Here is a 16,069-nt window from a genome sequence, read left to right on the forward strand (position 1 = left end):
GCCTGCTTTGGATTCTGTGTCTCCCTCTCTCTCTGCCCCTCCCCTACTCAAGCTCTGTCTCTCTCTGTCTCTCAAAAATGAATAAACGTTTAAAAAAAAACTTTAAGGCAAAAATGAGAGGAAAAAAATCTGAGTGGGGAGATCAGAAATTGCGTACCGAGAGTTGAGGGATGCAGGGGTGGGACTGACTTCTCAGAATTGGTTCAACCAAGTCACCGAACAAATACACCAATTACCAAGCCAACAACAATAACATCTCCCGAGGCAGGAGCAGAGAGGACCAGTATCCAAAGTTACTACAACATATTACTTAAAATGTCTAGTTTTTGAGAAAAATTGTGAGACATGAAAAGAAACAAGACAGCCTGACCTATACACAGGCTTCACTGGAAAATTCTACTAAACACTGACAGACAAATTAACATCAATTCTTCTCAAACTCTTCCAAAAAATAGAAAAGGAGGGAACATTTACTAACTCATTTTATGAGACTAGCATTATCTTACCACAAAGCTAGAGAAAAATACCAAAAGGAGAGAAAACCCTACAAAAAAAAATATTCCTAATATACAATTCTCAAAAAAAAGAGAATACTAGCAAACCGTATCTGACAGAAAATTAAAAGAATTATATACCATGACCAAATGGAATTTAAAATAATTTTTTTTTATTTGAGAGAGAGAGAGAGAGAGGGTGCTCACGTAGGGGAGGGACAGAGAAAGAAAGAGAGAGAGAGGGAGAGAATCCCAAGCAGGCTACACATCTAGCTTGGAGCCCAACTCAGGGTTTGATCCTACAATCGTGAGATCATGACCTGAGCCCAAATCAAGAGTTGGATGCTTAACTGACTGAGTTACCCGTGTGCCCCTGATCAGTTTTCTTATGTTGCATTCCAGGGATAAATTCCATTTGGTCAGGGCTCCTGGGTGACCCTATGAGGAGCCTGCTTAAGATTCTCTCTCTCCCCCTCTGCCCCTCTCCTCCCCTTGTGCACACATTCTCTCTTTTTCTCTTTCTCTCTCTCTCAGAAAGAAAGAAAGAAAGGAAGAAAGGAAGAAAGGAAGAAAGGAAGAAAGATAACTGATCAATGTAATATACTATGTTAATAGAGTAAAGAACAGAAACCACGTGATCATCCTATAGCTGCAGAAATGCTTTTAACAAAACCTAACCACCTTTCGTGATAAAACTCAACCGCTAGGAATAGAAGGAAATTTCACCCATATGATAAAGAGCATCTACAAAAAACTCATGAGCTAACCTCATACTTAATGGTGGAAGACGTAACGTTTTCCCTCCAGGATCAGGAATAAGACAAAGATGTCTGCTCTTGCCACTTTTCTTCAACACTCTGCTAAAGGTTTTAGCCGGGACAACTGGCCAGAGATGTGTACCGAGGTAAAAGAAATAAAAGGCCTCCATATTAGAAAGGAAGGAGTAAAACCTATTTGCAGATAATGTGCTAGTGTATACAGAAAATTTTAAGGAATCCGCTGAAACAAAACTATTGGGGTAATACAAGAACAATATATGAAAATCAAGACTTTTTATATGCTAGCAATGAGTAACCTGAAATAAAACTAACAAAAAATCCATTTGTGCCTGCATCAAAAAGAATAAAATACTAAGGAATGAGTTTAACCAACGAACTGCAAGGCCTATATACGGAAAGCTGTTGAGCAGTGCTGAAAGAAAATGAAGACCTTTGTACTGAATCATCATCTTCATACATCTTTATACAGTTGAAGCCCATCAATACAACATTCTAATTATTTTTATGCCACTGTTTTCCAAGTCAGATAGAAGAGTTACCAGAGCGATACATTCAGGCTATCTCTGTATTTACCTACGTTGTAGCTTTACAAGCGCTCTTTATTTCTTCATGGGGTTTTGAGTTACTGTCCTCCATGGCTTCATTTCAGCCTGATGGCCTCTAGTATTTTCTGAACAGATTGGCTATTAGATTATTTCTACGATTTCTGTCTCTTTATTGAGATTCTCTTTGGTGAGACACGGTCATCCTACCCGTCTCATAATTCTTCAAGTATGGTTTCTTTTGGTTTTTTGAATTTATTTGTAATAGATGCTTTCAAATCTTTGTTCACTAAACCTACCCTCTGGGTCCCTCCAAAGGCAGTAACTTTTCCCCCTGTTTGGGGGCCATACTTTCCCGTTTCTTTGTGTGTTTCACAGTTTTTTGTGGACTCTCAGGAATATGCCAGGAGCATTTCAAAGCTTCTTATGGACATCTCATCCCCCAGACGTTCCTTTCAAGGATTTGTGTTTTGTGTGTTTTAGTTTTGGTTTTGCTTAGTCCCTTGTTCGCCCTAACTGGTAACCTCAAGGCAGTTGCAATGCAATACAATACAATTGCCAATGATTGTTTTGGTCAAATGTCTTGGGGATGAGCTGGCAAACTCTTGGATCAAATAAAGACAAGCTCTGCGAGGGAGTTTTTCAGCAAACTATCAGGCAGGTCAAATAGTGACCATTCTCTGGGGATGGGGCTTTTGGGGGAGCTCCAAGCCCTTTCTGCCCGCCTCCAGTGACCACTAGGCTGTTTGTTTTTACATCTATCACAGTTGTAAGGCTGCTGATTTTCAAGGCTACCATGGATCTTGGATAGAGAGATGAGATTAGGGACAATTAAAAAGCCACAAATCTCACTGCTCTCGCTGAGACGCGGCTGTTTTGTTTGAACGAAAGCTTCTTAGATGGTTGCAAGCCTTTTGTTGTTAATTTCCAGAGTTCCGAAAAGGTTGATTTTGATCATTTTTTGCCAGCGTTCTCTTTGCCTTCATGGAGGAATGGTTTTCAGAGATTCTTGCTCCACTATTCTGGAAGGGCTTCCTTCCCACCCATTCAATCCCCACGGCATTCTCCAGAGGTGAATTATTCTAGCCCTTGTTATTGTTGAGGAAACATGCTCGGAGAGGTTACGTGGCTCACCTGATGAGGCGCAGCTCGTGAGAATCGGAACCAGGATCCGAATCTCGGTATGCCTGTGCGATTTCGGTGTGGTGCGTATCCCGACCTCTCTCCCACTGCCTCACCTCATGCAAGGTGCGCTCCAGCACCCTTTCACTCAGCCCTTAGTTCCCTCCTCCGTGCCAGCTGTTTAACCCACGGGTTTATTTAGGAACTCGCCTGTGGGAGGATTGCTCATCTCTGAACGTTGCACATAAGAAGAATACTTGGGGAGTTTTTTGAGCACCGGCAGATGATGGTTCTGTTCTAAGGTTGACAGGAGGGAGGGAAGCAGCGATGACAGAAGCTCAGGAGAGCATCCTTCCTGCTCTGTCTGCCATCAGGAATGTCAGCTCATGTCCTCCCCAGGGGAGCTGGGACACGAGGGTGCGTTTCTGAGTCACACGCAGCTCAAGCTCTTTGGCGCAATCCCAGTCTGCTCCCCAGCAACGCTTGTCCGTGGTTCCCAACATCTCCCAGATCATAGAGCAGCGAATCAAAATCTGGGCGGGTGGGTAGCAGCCCTGAGCGCCAGCCCATTCTGGCCCGCAGGAATGGAAGCCCAGAGCTGAGTTGTTCAAGGACTAAGTTCTAGCATTCTAGGGAATGGGATCGCACAGTGAACGATACAGACAAAAATCCTCCCTCAGTGGAGGATTATGTTCTGGTCAGGAGGGGGCGTTTTGCGGTCCATCGGAAAGTGATAAGTACTATATAGAGACAGAGAGCAAGGAGAGGGATGGGGAATAGAAGAAAGTAGGGAGGTGACCACTTTTAAGAGGGTTATCTAGTTCATACCCCATCTCTTCTGACCGGAAATTCACACGGTGGTGAGGCAGCTTTGACAGTGCGCTCATGCCCTTGGAATTCACCATCCTTACCATGTGCCCTATTGCCTAGAGAGATGGCAGAATGGCCTACTGAGGGTTGAGTTGTGGCTCCGGCTGAGAGACCACACCCTGTGGGGTGGGGTTGTCATTCCACAGTAGGCAATACGTGCCTGCAAACTGGGGGTGGGGGTGGTAGGGTCTTCTTGCATATGACAAAGAATAATCCACCGAAAATGTTTTGTTTCCGTCCACACACCCCTGGGCTCACTGGATTTTGAGGTTCTAGTACCCAAAGGACCCCTACTACTCCAGGGAACAGACTCATGGTTCAGGTAGATTGGAAACTGAGTCGACCCTCTGGCCATTTGGAAATCCTCACTTGCTGAACCGACAGAAGTCACTATCCTGGATGAAGTGATAGATTCCGACGAACAAGGGGAAACCGGGTGGCTTTTCCAAATGAAGCCAAGAACTGTGTCGAGAACCCAGGAGATTTCTTCAGGCACCTCTTTATGTGGCTTTGTTCAAAAATCATGGTCCATAGGAAACTGTTCCAACTGATAGATACACCACTAAAGACACTGCTCCTGTGTTACATCTTGACTTCTGGTGATTGGCGATCGGCTATATGGGCATTCACATACGTATATTTATACATTTACATATGTCCATGCCCGTGTAGCCAACCACCGAAATCAAGACGTAGGGCAGCTCCAGCACTCCAGCTGATTCCCCTCATGTCCCCTCCGAACCAATCCCCCGCCAGAGGTAACCACTATTCTGCCTATTTTTGACTTCATATAAATGGACTCATACAGTATATATCCTTTTTTTTTTTTTTAATGTTTATTTTTGAGAGAGAGAGAAAGACAGAATGCGAGCAGGGGAGGGGCAAAGAGAAGAGGGAGACACAGAATCCAAAGCAGGCTCCAGGCTCTGGGCTGTCAGCACTGAGCCTGACGTGGGGCTCGAACTCACAAACCGTGAGATCGTGACCTGAGCCGAAGTTGAATGCTTAAATGATTGAACCACCCAGGTGCCCCCTTTTTTTTAAGTTTATTTATTCTCAGAGACAAAGCACAAGCAGGGGAGGGGGAGAGAGAGAGAGAGAGAGAGAGAGAGAGAAAATCCCAAGCAGGCTCCATACTGTCAGCATGAAGGCTGATGTGGGCTCGATCCTATGAACCATGAGATCATAACCTAAGCCGAAATCAAGAGTCGGACGCTTAACTGACTGAGCCACACAGGGCCTCATATATTCTTTTGCATCTGGCTTTTTATTTTTTTTTATTTATTTTTATTTTTTTATTTTATTTTATTTTTTTTTTAAACGTTTATTTATTTTTGGGACAGAGAGAGACAGAGCATGAACGGGGGAGGGGGCAGAGAGAGAGGGAGACACAGAATTGGAAACAGGCTCCAGGCTCTGAGCCATCAGCCCAGAGCCCGACGCGGGGCTCGAACTCACTGACCGCGAGATCGTGACCTGGCTGAAGTCGGACGCCTAACCGACTGCGCCACCCAGGCGCCCCTGCATCTGGCTTTTTAAACTCAGTATTGTATCTGTGAGATTCACTCATATGCGTATGGCCTTTTAATCGGTCTGTAGTATTCTTCTGTATGAATGTACCACCATTTACTTACTCATTCTGCTGTAGATGAATGTTTGGGTTATCTCCAGTTTGGGATTATGACGAGTAAAGCGGCTGTGAGCGTTCCTATACCTGTCTTTTGGGGAAAATAGGCATTAGTTACCACTGAGTACATATACCTAGAAGTGAACTGAGTCACAGGGAACATGTATGTTTAACTTTAGTAAATACTGTCAAACGGTTTTCCAAGGTGATTCTAACAATTCATTTTTTTTTTTTAATTTTTTTTCAACATTTATTTATTTTTGGGACAGAGAGAGACAGAGCATGAACGGGGGAGGGGCAGAGAGAGAGGGAGACACAGAATCGGAAACAGGCTCCAGGCTCTGAGCCATCAGCCCAGAGCCTGACGCAGGGCTCGAACTCACGGACCGCGAGATCGTGACCTGGCTGAAGTCGGACGCCCAACCGACTGCGCCACCCAGGCGCCCCTCTAACAATTCATTTTTTTAAAAAAGATTTTATATTGAAGTGATCTCTACAGTCAACGTGGGGCTCGAACTTACAACCCCAAGATCAAGAGTCACTGCTCTGCCGCCTGAGCCAGCCAGGGGCGCTGAGTCTAGCCATTTAAGACTTTTCCTCACAGTGTTATGAGAGTTCCAGTTGCTCTGCAATTATTGTCTACACTTTGCATTGTCAATCATTTTAATTTTAGCCAACACGTTATGTCAAAAGTTCAGAACAAAACAAGAAAATTGGGGCGCCTGGGTGGCTCAGGGTGGGTTAAGCGTCCAACTTCGGCTCAGGTCATGGTCTTGGGGTTTGTGAGTTCTAGCACGTCGGGCTCTGTGCTGATAGCTCAGAGCCTGGAGCCTGCCTCGGATCCTGGGTCTCCCTCTCTCTCTGCCCCTCCCCTGCTCGCATTCTGTCTCTCTCCCTCAAAAATAAATAAACTTAAAGAAAATCAATGAATTGCTGAAGTAATAGTTAGAAGTTTATTGTGCACCCACCAAAAAGACAGTTTGCAAACGAGGAGCACTCACACCAAAACACAGAATGAGGCTCGGAGGTATATCATCATAGAGCAGCTTCTAGAGTGTGGAGCGTGGAAGCAATGACTATTTGCTCTTTAGTGATTGGGTACAGTATTAGAATCTTCCGAACTAAAAGGAAATTTGCTGGTGGTCGCCTCACATCAACTTTGAGGAACTACTTTGGTTTCGCTTGTGATTTTCAGAGGCACAAGCAAGGTCAAGTTAGCTTTTGCTAGTCTTGCAAAATAAGCTAAATTAAGCTTTGCTTGTATGACGACACTGGCGTTGTCAACTCGGAATTTTCGAGCCTGGTCTCCATTTGTATTTGATTTTGACAGGTGGATGCTTGTAGTATCTCATTTGCTCTTAATTTGCATTTTCTTGATGAGTATTAATGAGGATCACCTTCTCAGGTGCTCATTAGCCGTTTTGATATTTTCTGAAGTACCATGCTCAAGTACCCAAAAATGAGTTGGTATTTTCCTCATTGATTTGTAGAAATTCTCTTAACGTTCTGGAAAGAAGTCCTTTGTCAACAATGTGTACAACAGGGCTGAGCTCGCCGTTGCCCTTGGCCGTGGAGCCGTTTTTTGGCACCAAGGGCGCAGCATCCGCGATGAACGTAATTCAGATTGTTTGTGACCACTGGGTACATACACTTGTACCCGTGGGATTTGTCCTTGGATGTTATCTAGACAAAAAGAATGATGAAAAACTAACTGCCTTCCAGACCAAGAGTGTGTTGCTTAAAAAGGAAATGAGACCCAGTGAAGAAGTCACCTGGAAATAAAGGCTGTGACTGAAATAAAGAATGTTCACCTTAAAAAAATTAGGAAATAAAAACACACTCAGTATTTTCAAAAATGTATTTCAAGTGTATGTATTGAAAGCTTACGTACCCCACTCATTCTGAGGCTTGCCTTCTTGACCTGTCTTGACGAGAAGTTGTTTTTAAAGTTTATTTATTTAATGTTTCTTTATTTTTGAGAGCGAGAGAGACAGAGCATGAGTGGGACAGGGGCAGAGAGAGAGGGAGACCCAGAATCCAAAGCAGGCTCCAGGCTCCAAGCTGACAGCACAGAGCCGGACGCGGGGCTGGAACTCACGGCCGGCGAGATCATGACCTGAGCTGAAGTTGGCTGCTTAACCGACTGAGCAGCCAGGTGCCCCATAAAGTTTATTTATTTTTGAGAGAGAGAGAAAGAGAGCACGAGCGAGCTGGGAGGGGCAGAGAGAGAGAGAGAGAGAGAGAGAGAGAAACCCAAGCAGGGTGGCTTGATCTCAATAACGTGAGATCACGACCTGAGCCGAAACCAAGAGTCAGGCACTTAACTGACGGAGCCCCCCCGGCGCCCTGAGCAGTTGCTCTCCGTTTTGATGAAGATTAACGTTTTATTTTGTGGTTAGTACTTTTTAAAGTACTTGTTTGGGAGACTTCATTTACTCCAGAGCCATGAAGGCATTCTCCTACGTTTTCTTCCAGAAACTTGACTGTTTTACCTTTCACGAGTACGTCCACAATCCATCTCAAACTAGTTTTTGAGTTCGGTGGGAGGTAGGAGAGCCAGCACCTTTAAAGGAAAGGACCATGGTTTCCTCAAGGATTTGCAACGCATTCTTGACTCTGGGCTAAAAATTAGCTTCCCTGCGCACAGATTGAATTGTGCCATTCTCCTGCCTAAGTGTTTTCAATGGCGACCCGTTGTTTAGATAATGTTCAGGCTCTTGCCTAATGTATCTTAACAACACCCCGCTCGATTTGGCCACTTCCAGTTTCACAAGCCCAATCTTGTGTCCATCACCCCACTCTAAGCTTAGACACGCTGAGCAGAGCGTTCCCTTGGACACACTCTCACCTCTGAACCTTTGCCATACAGAATGCTTCCGTAGGTTACCTACTATTCAAACTTCAGGTCTTACCTCCTCCAGGAAGCCTTCTCTGACTGCACATTCCCTGTCCCTTAAGTCTAGGTTGAGTGACCTCATCATGTGCTCTCTTGTACTCCGGCTTGTAATTGTGTTCCGGTGTAACTTCTCTGAGGGGAGGGAGGCCCGTTTAGTTTACATGGAAGGTGTCTCGTAAATATGATTGAACCCGCCACGGATCCAGAAAGCGGGCGCCTCAGGGAAAGAACGGGGTTACAATTCTCAGATTGAACACTTGGCAAATAGGTTAACACTTCTGAGCCTCAGTTTTCAAATCTGTAAAGTGGGGACGCAATAGTCTCTATGTAGGCCTGCCAGAAGCATCCAATAAGATGCTGCACAGAAATCCTTAGCGCAAGGACAGGCACACAGCGGACACTTTTAATATTAATAAAACCATAGGGACTCACTTTTCCCTCGCGCATGCGCCGTCCTCCGTACGCCAGCTAGCCCTGCCCGGCGCGCCCCTGCGCGTCCCCACGCGTGCGCGTGTTCGACCGGAACCCCAGCCCTGGCCAGCGATGAAGGGGCGGGACCTCCGCAATACGCCTGCGCCCTGAGAGGCCGTGCGCCGAGGAGGCGGGGCCGCGCCGGCGCGCAGGGCGTCCCGGCTCCGGAGCATAAACAAGAGCGGGCACGGGATGAGGCGGCGGTTGATCCCCGGGCAGCCAGCTGCGGCCAGCGAGGCGGCGAGCGGGGCCAGGCGCCGACCCTGAGCGCACCCGACTCGCCCTCCCGCGCGCGAGCCCTCGGCCGGGGCCACCCTCCCGCCCGCCCGCCGCGCGCCCACCATGAACCTGGCGAGTCAGAGCGGCGAGGCCGGCGCCGGCCAGCTGCTCTTCGCCAACTTCAACCAGGACAACACGTAAGGCCGGGCGGGGGTTGGGGCCCGAGGCCTGGGGCCGGGCGGGGGGCCGGGCCCGGGGGCCGGGGCCGGGGCGGGCGGGAGCCTGAGGCCGGGTTCAGGGCCGGAGATTCGGCCTGGAGGTTCGGGGTGGAGGCCGGGGCGGGCGGGGGCGTCCCCGGGGGCGGGCCTGGAGCGTGGAGGGAGGGGCGCTGCCCTCGGGGACCCTCCGGGCTCTGCGCTGGAGCTGCGATCCCTGGGCGGGGAAAGTGATGGAGATAAGGAGGCTTTTCACCCACCGACGGATACGTCGCTTTACTTTTTGGGACCTCCCTTCTCACAAAGTTGGGGCAGAACTTTGTGCCTTGACTTGTTGTCCCAGCCGCTTCTGGAGCAGTGAGCGTGGGTTTCTTCCTCTTATCCCACCTGCCCTTCTCCCTCGGCCCTCTTCCCCCACTCTTTCCCCTCTTCAGGTCCTTCTTGTCTCTTCAGGCCCTTCTCCTTGTCTCTTCATTATCTTAGTGCCCTTTTCCTTTCTTTCCCTTTCTTCTTGTCTCGTTGTTCTTTTTTTAGGTAACTTCGATGTCCTGCCCGAGCAAGAAACAAACTTAGCCTTAATCCTGGCCTCTGATCTGGGGAGAAACTGAGTCAAGGGGGATGTGGCAGAGAAATACCTGAGGAGTCTTGGTGCTTCAGGGAATGGGCCCATCCTTAGGGAAAGAGAGGCCCACTGATGCCAACCCATGGATTTGGAACGCTGTTTGTCCAAACGCCTATGGGTTTGAAGCTGATTCTTCAGAGGCTGTCTCGGTGACCTGTGAGGATAGTTACTAGATGAAGTTTCTGGAGAAGGAAGGAGCTGTGGAAGGGAGGAGAGCCATCTTGGGAAGTGAGTAAGAGGAAGTGATGTAAGTGAGGAGGAATGGGTCATTGGCTTCATAGTAAGTAGTTGGTCGAGTTGTTACTGGCGGAATGGAGTCAGCAAAGTAGAAAATGAGATTTTTTTTTTATTAAATATTTTTTTTTAATTTTTTTAATTGTTTTTTTTTTTTCAACGTTTTTATTTATTTTTGGGACAGAGAGAGACAGAGCATGAGCGGGGGAGGGGCAGAGAGAGAGGGAGACACAGAATCGGAAACAGGCTCCAGGCTCTGAGCCATCAGCCCAGAGCCTGACGCGGGGCTCGAACTCACGGACCACGAGATCGTGACCTGGCTGAAGTCGGACGCTCAACCGACTGCGCCACCCAGACGCCCCAAAGCTATCCTTTTTCAATACCAGAAATAGTAAACTTTTACTTGCTAAAAGAGAAAAAAAGCCCAATTCTGAGCCCAGAGTGATCAGGGATCTCCTAGGAGATCAGGGCTTTCTGGATTTTAAGCAAAACTATGGCATTTTAGATGCCATGAGTTATAGAGGAAGTTTATGTCCCAGTAAGCAGTTTGCATTACAAAATAATTTCCTTACCCCAAAATACCAGGCTCCCACAATTCTCCACTTTCATATCAATGCCCATGTACCTTTGGGCAGAATTCAGCTCTTCTTCCTCCACATGACTGAAGTCCATTTCCTCATCCTTGACTGTCACCAATTCCCGGAAGAACAAGCATATTCTTTAATTTTTTTTATGTTTATTTATTTTTGATAGAGAGAGACAGAGCACAAGTGGGGGAGGGCAGAGAGAGAAGGAGACACAGAATCGGAAGCAGGCTCCAGGCTCTGAGCTGTCAGCACAGAGCCCGATGCGGGGCTTGAACCCATGGACCGTGAGAGCATGACCTGAGCCGAAGTCAGACGCTTAACCGACTGCGCCACCCAGGCGCCCCCTTTTTTTTTTTTTTTTTTAAATGAAGAGTTCATTGTAGAATGGCAAGCAGGCATCAAGTCCGTGGCATGCAGCGGGTACTCGGTAGCGCCTCCCCAGAATTGTGAGGTTAGTGCCGGGTGGCCCGGCAGTGGGACTGCGCTGAGGTTAGAAGGAAGCAGATCACCTTTTCCCAAGTGCAGATGAGGAAACTGAAGTTCACAAAGGCTCAGAGCTGTGCCTGGATCCTGGAATTGGTTCATATGGAGTGTGGGCAGGCCCGAGTCTCTTCCACTGCCCTTCCCACTCTGCCACTGTCTTCTCTACCTAAAAAGTAGGATTTTGAGGATGGTGAATTTAGGCATCATACTGTAGCAGTCTTTAAAGATTAAAACTACCAAACGCTTAGTGTTCCACGTGAGTAAAAACCAGCACAGCAAAAACATTTTGAATAACCTGTTGCCAGTGGTTGTGATCAGGATAGACTATGTTATGTGAACCCAGGAAGCGAATAGAACATTTCAAACTGAGATTGGTTTTTAAGCCCTTAGTGTTTTTTGTTTTTGTTTTTAAATTTTTTTTTAACGTTTTTATTTTTGAGACAGAGACAGATCGCAAGTGGGGGAGGAGCAGAGAGAGAGGGAGACACAGAATCCAAAGCAGGCTCCAGGCTCTGAGCTGTCAGCACAGAGCCCGACGCAGGGCTCGAACTCACAGACTGTGAGATCATGACCCGAGCCGAAGTCGGACGCTCAACCGACTGAGCCACCCAGGTGCCCCAAGCCCTTAGTGTTTTGAGATCGGTTAAGAAACGGTAGCTTTCTGGGTTTTTATGTCTTGTATAAGTTAGAGAATTTCCAAAACGTATTCTACCATTTTTTTTTCCAGCTTTTCACTATTCATCATTTATGTTGAAAGGAAATCAAATATGAGAACATATTCTCTTTGGCTGTTATTTCAAATGGGCTTTCAAATTACATACACAGTAGAAAATGTCGGTCTGGCCTGAAGTTAGTCCTTTTCACACTTCGAAGTCACGTGCTTCCTCATTCCTCAGTGAGTCTGGAAGTTCAGGAGGTTTCTGTGTCATAATTTGGATTTGCCAGAAACCTTGATATACTATGAATGTAAACTGTTAAGAAATAGTAGGATAGGATTATAGTAAATTATTAAGAAACGGGAAGATAGGATTTAATCATTGATTAAAATGACTAATTTGTCTTGAAGAAATAGACATGTTTATGAGGAAAGGCTGTACAGTTTACCCCTTTGTCTCCTTTACCTGTCTCCAGAATTTAATAGAAGAACACAGTTTTTCACAAGACAAAGGTTGTCGGTCTAGGATCCACATTCACTGTGTTCAGTGAGAAAATCTGGAAGCAATTTCACTTAATAGAATACATGTATGTTACACAATAATGCTTAACAAAAGAATATTCCCTGTACACCAAACTATCTGTCCTGCTTTTTGTACTAGTAATATGGTTTCAAATATTGTGTTAATTTTCCTAGGATTCTCATCCTAAAAGTATGAAGAAGTGCTTTTGTTTTTGTTTTTGTTTTTGTTTTTTTACTATTTGTTTGTTTATTTTTTAGTTAGAGCAGTGAAAGAGGCACTGAGAACAGTTGTTTTCAGTCATCTCGCTATTAACTGGTTAGTTCCAATGCTGGTTTCTGAAAGTAACCGTTTGAACGGTTTACTTTGGAGGAATTTTTGGCTTTTGAAATTGAAGTTAACAAACTAGTAAGAGTATCCCTGAAATGGAAATGTCAAGGACTAAATTCCTCCGGTGGATGCCGCTCGTCTAGTGGGAAATCTGTGATTTGGCGATGTCCTTTTTAAACTACACTTCAAAAAGGGGTAGAATAAAGAAAGGGACTTGATTCTCCAGGTCTCCTGTTGATAGGATTGAAGTTGTTAGTGTCCAGAAAATTATAGAGATGCTTTTTTTTTTTTTTTAATTTTTTTTTTTCAACGTTTATTTATTTTTAGGACAGAGAGAGACAGAGCATGAACGGGGGAGGGGCAGAGAGAGAGGGAGACACAGAATCGGAAACAGGCTCCAGGCTCTGAGCCATCAGCCCAGAGCCCGACGCGGGGCTCGAACTCACGGACCGCGAGATCGTGACCTGGCTGAAGTCGGACGCTTAACCGACTGCGCCACCCAGGCGCCCCTAGAGATGCTTGTTTAACTGAGTTTCTTCTACAGTTACAGTTGTTATTCTGGGAAAGTCACTTCTCTCCACTTTTTTCTCATCAGTAAATCGAGAGGCTTGATTGTAGATGGTCTTTAAGGATCCTTCAACCTTAAAGTTTTAGGCTATTCTGTCGGCTGGGTAGAGGGAGTGTTGGAGGAGAGCAGGACAGTCACCCAGGAGGATATTGTCCAACAGCAGTGGCCCGTGGAGAAAAGACCAGTCAGCCATCAGGACTTGGTGTGACCCGTGGGACAGGCATGGTGCAGGGAAGTTCAGGTTACTCCCAAGTCTCTGGTTTGGGTCTAGTGTGAACAGTGATTCCATTATGGGGACTCGGTTTGGGGCAAAAGAGGAATTCTGCTCAGCTGCTATTGAGTTGTCAAGGCATCAGGGCGAACCAGCTGGAGGCCTGCGGTGGAAATGCTGGGAGCTGCGGGAAGAGCCTGCTGTGGAGCAGACTTACTAAGTAGGGCCCCAGGGTCTACGAGGTGTCCTCCTTGGGTTCCTTTTTATGCGTGTGGACTGTTGCCACCTAACTCTAATCAAGTAAGATAGTAGGAAGGGAAAGCCTTTCGGGACTAACTATTGGTAAGAGTTTACTAAAGAAAAAGGAGTTAAGAGAAAGATCTGATTCACACTTTTTTTAGTGGAAATTCACTATCTTTTAGATATTGAGCGCTCAGGTTTCAATTCAGTGATAGACTTGCAGTTAAAGATGGTGGATCACACAGAGGCATTTGTTTTGGCCCCTCCCAAAACCCTACTGAAATGTCAGTCAACAAATTACCCAAAGATATCTATTTAAGCTTATTTATTTACCGTGGGGAGAGGGGGAAGCAAGGAAGGAGCGGAGAGAGCTTCCCAAGCAGGCTGTCCGCACCGGCCTGACAAGGGGCTCCACCTCCGGAACCTTGAGATCGTGACCTGAGCCGAGATCAGGAGTTGGCCAGTCGCTCAACCGACTGAGCCTGACTGAGCCACCCAGGCGCCACTCAAAAAATATTTTAAAAGACTGAAACCCATAGGATAGGGAGAATGAGGAAGGAGTCACTAGCAACATTCTAGAAGCTAGCAAGTAGTACAGGAAGGTGATCCCGGGTTGCTGGTGGAGAAAGCAGAGAGCCAACCTGGCGTAAACTGCAGAATCCCCAAAAGGCTCAGGATTGGCAGCCTAGGAAGCTCTAGAAGTGGAATAAAGGGGGGTGTGGTGAAAATAAAGAGGATTGGCCCTCAGCATGTCTCACAAGCACTCACTCTCCCATCCTGGCAAAGGACTTAGGCCTCGTCTCAAGACTATATAACAGGGTCTCTGGATATTGACACCAGGCACGGTTGAAGGCCGGGCTGTGGTGTTGAAACGTGGGACTGAGTAAATATAACCTTTTTTCTAGGATAGTAAGCTGGTTTTTTTCCTTCGGCAGTAAAAGATCTCATTGTGTTACCTTAAAAAAAAAAAAAAAAAAACAAAAAAAAAAACTACACAAACATTTATTGGGGGATAAGGTTATTTAATAAGGGAATTTCAAACTTCCTTGTTACTGTGCCTCTCCCATTAATATGTCTGCCATTGTATGGTCAGGCAAATCATGAGAAATTATTAAAAGCAGGATCAGTCCCAAAGAGGGATGTATGAACCTGATCATTGGTGTTACCACCCTTTAAAAACATCCACTTTTAGGGGGTGCCTGGGTGGCTCAGTCGGTTGGGCGTCCGGCTTCGGCTTGGGTCGTGATCTCACTGTTCCTGAGTTCGAGCCCCGTGTCAGGCTCTGTGCTGACAGCTCAGAGCCTGGAGCCTGATTCGGATTCTGTGTCTCCCTCTCTTTCTGCCCCTCCCCCACTCACACTCTGTCTCTCTCTCTCTCTCTCTCTCAAAAATAAATGAAAATAAAAACATCCATTTTTACTGATAAAATATATACTCGAACTATGCCATGGATATATAGGGGAAAATAATTGAAATATTTGTGCTTGTATTTCTTATTGATGGAGGTGCACAGCAGTTTTACAAACCACGCAATTAAAATTGTAGCTGAGGTATTTAATATCCTAAAGCAGTTTCTGAATATTTGTAAGGACATCAAAGTTCTGATGTTTGATCACCAAAGGCCAGTTTTGACAGATTCTTTTGTTCGGAGCATAGAATCAAAATCTAGTTTCTCATAAACCAGTTAAAGCTCATTAAGTTTGCCCATGAAAGAAGCCCTCCCTAAGCTTATTTTATATGTAGTGTCCATAAGGTTGGCGATTTGGTTTCTAAGTCAACAAATTAGAAAGGGAGAGGAGCTATTAATCCTGGGGAGAGGGTCACAAGGAAGTGACACCTCTCTGCAAAAGAATAAATGGAAAATATTTTTAGCAGCTCAACACTACAGTCTGACCATTTGTGGTCACACACACAAAACCCTCATCTCCTTGGTAGGGTCTGAGAGGGTCACCGTATTGTAATAGTACAGTAGGTTTAATGGTCACTCCCATAGGACTCCAGGAAAATGTTAAGAATCTCCCACCCCCTTGTGATAGGCATACAGGAAAGCATATACAAGAACACCTTTTTCATTCTTTAATCAAAAATAGAAAGAATCTATCGGTGCTTAAAATAGCAACCATTAGTTATCTGGAAAACATTTCCCAAAAGTTATAGACTGCTGAGATTTTTGTCTTATTTTTAGTTCTCCTGGATATTTATGTTTTTGTTGGCTTCTTTATTGCTTTTCAAATTATTTACAGGTAAAAATATCTAATTACCTCATTGATACAATTAATTCAAAACAGTAAAGTACTTTTGCAAAAAAAAAGGTAGAGTTTTGCTTTTTTTTTTTTTTTTTTTAGTTTAGTTACATATTTTGGGGTCGGGGGGAGAGATTCCCA

At 45.6% G+C, this 16,069-nt stretch overlaps 2 protein-coding genes across 4 annotated transcripts in view; both read left to right on the top strand.

Moving 5' to 3' along the window:
* The first annotated feature begins 6,983 nt into the window (after positions 1-6,983).
* Positions 6,984-7,251, top strand: LOC123589366 (NADH dehydrogenase [ubiquinone] 1 beta subcomplex subunit 1-like). The gene has a single exon (XM_045461380.1). It carries the CDS (start codon positions 7,043-7,045, stop codon positions 7,214-7,216), a length of 174 nt encoding a protein of 57 aa, XP_045317336.1. The 5' UTR covers positions 6,984-7,042; the 3' UTR covers positions 7,217-7,251.
* A 1,639-nt stretch (positions 7,252-8,890) lies between these two features.
* The window catches only part of WIPI2 (WD repeat domain, phosphoinositide interacting 2), a 40,686-nt gene continuing 33,507 nt past the window's right edge, over positions 8,891-16,069 (top strand). Inside the window, exon 1 of one of the 3 annotated variants that reach the window (XM_045461997.1) lies at positions 8,891-9,217. In XM_045461997.1, coding sequence (XP_045317953.1) covers positions 9,144-9,217 — 74 coding nt within the window. In that variant the 5' untranslated portion in view covers positions 8,891-9,143. The remainder of the gene's footprint in view (positions 9,218-16,069) is intronic. The other 2 variants (XM_045461998.1, XM_045461999.1) reach the window with 2 other exon arrangements.

The sequence above is a fragment of the Leopardus geoffroyi genome, chromosome E3, assembly GCF_018350155.1.
Source record: "Leopardus geoffroyi isolate Oge1 chromosome E3, O.geoffroyi_Oge1_pat1.0, whole genome shotgun sequence".
Taxonomy (NCBI): Eukaryota; Metazoa; Chordata; class Mammalia; order Carnivora; family Felidae; genus Leopardus; species Leopardus geoffroyi.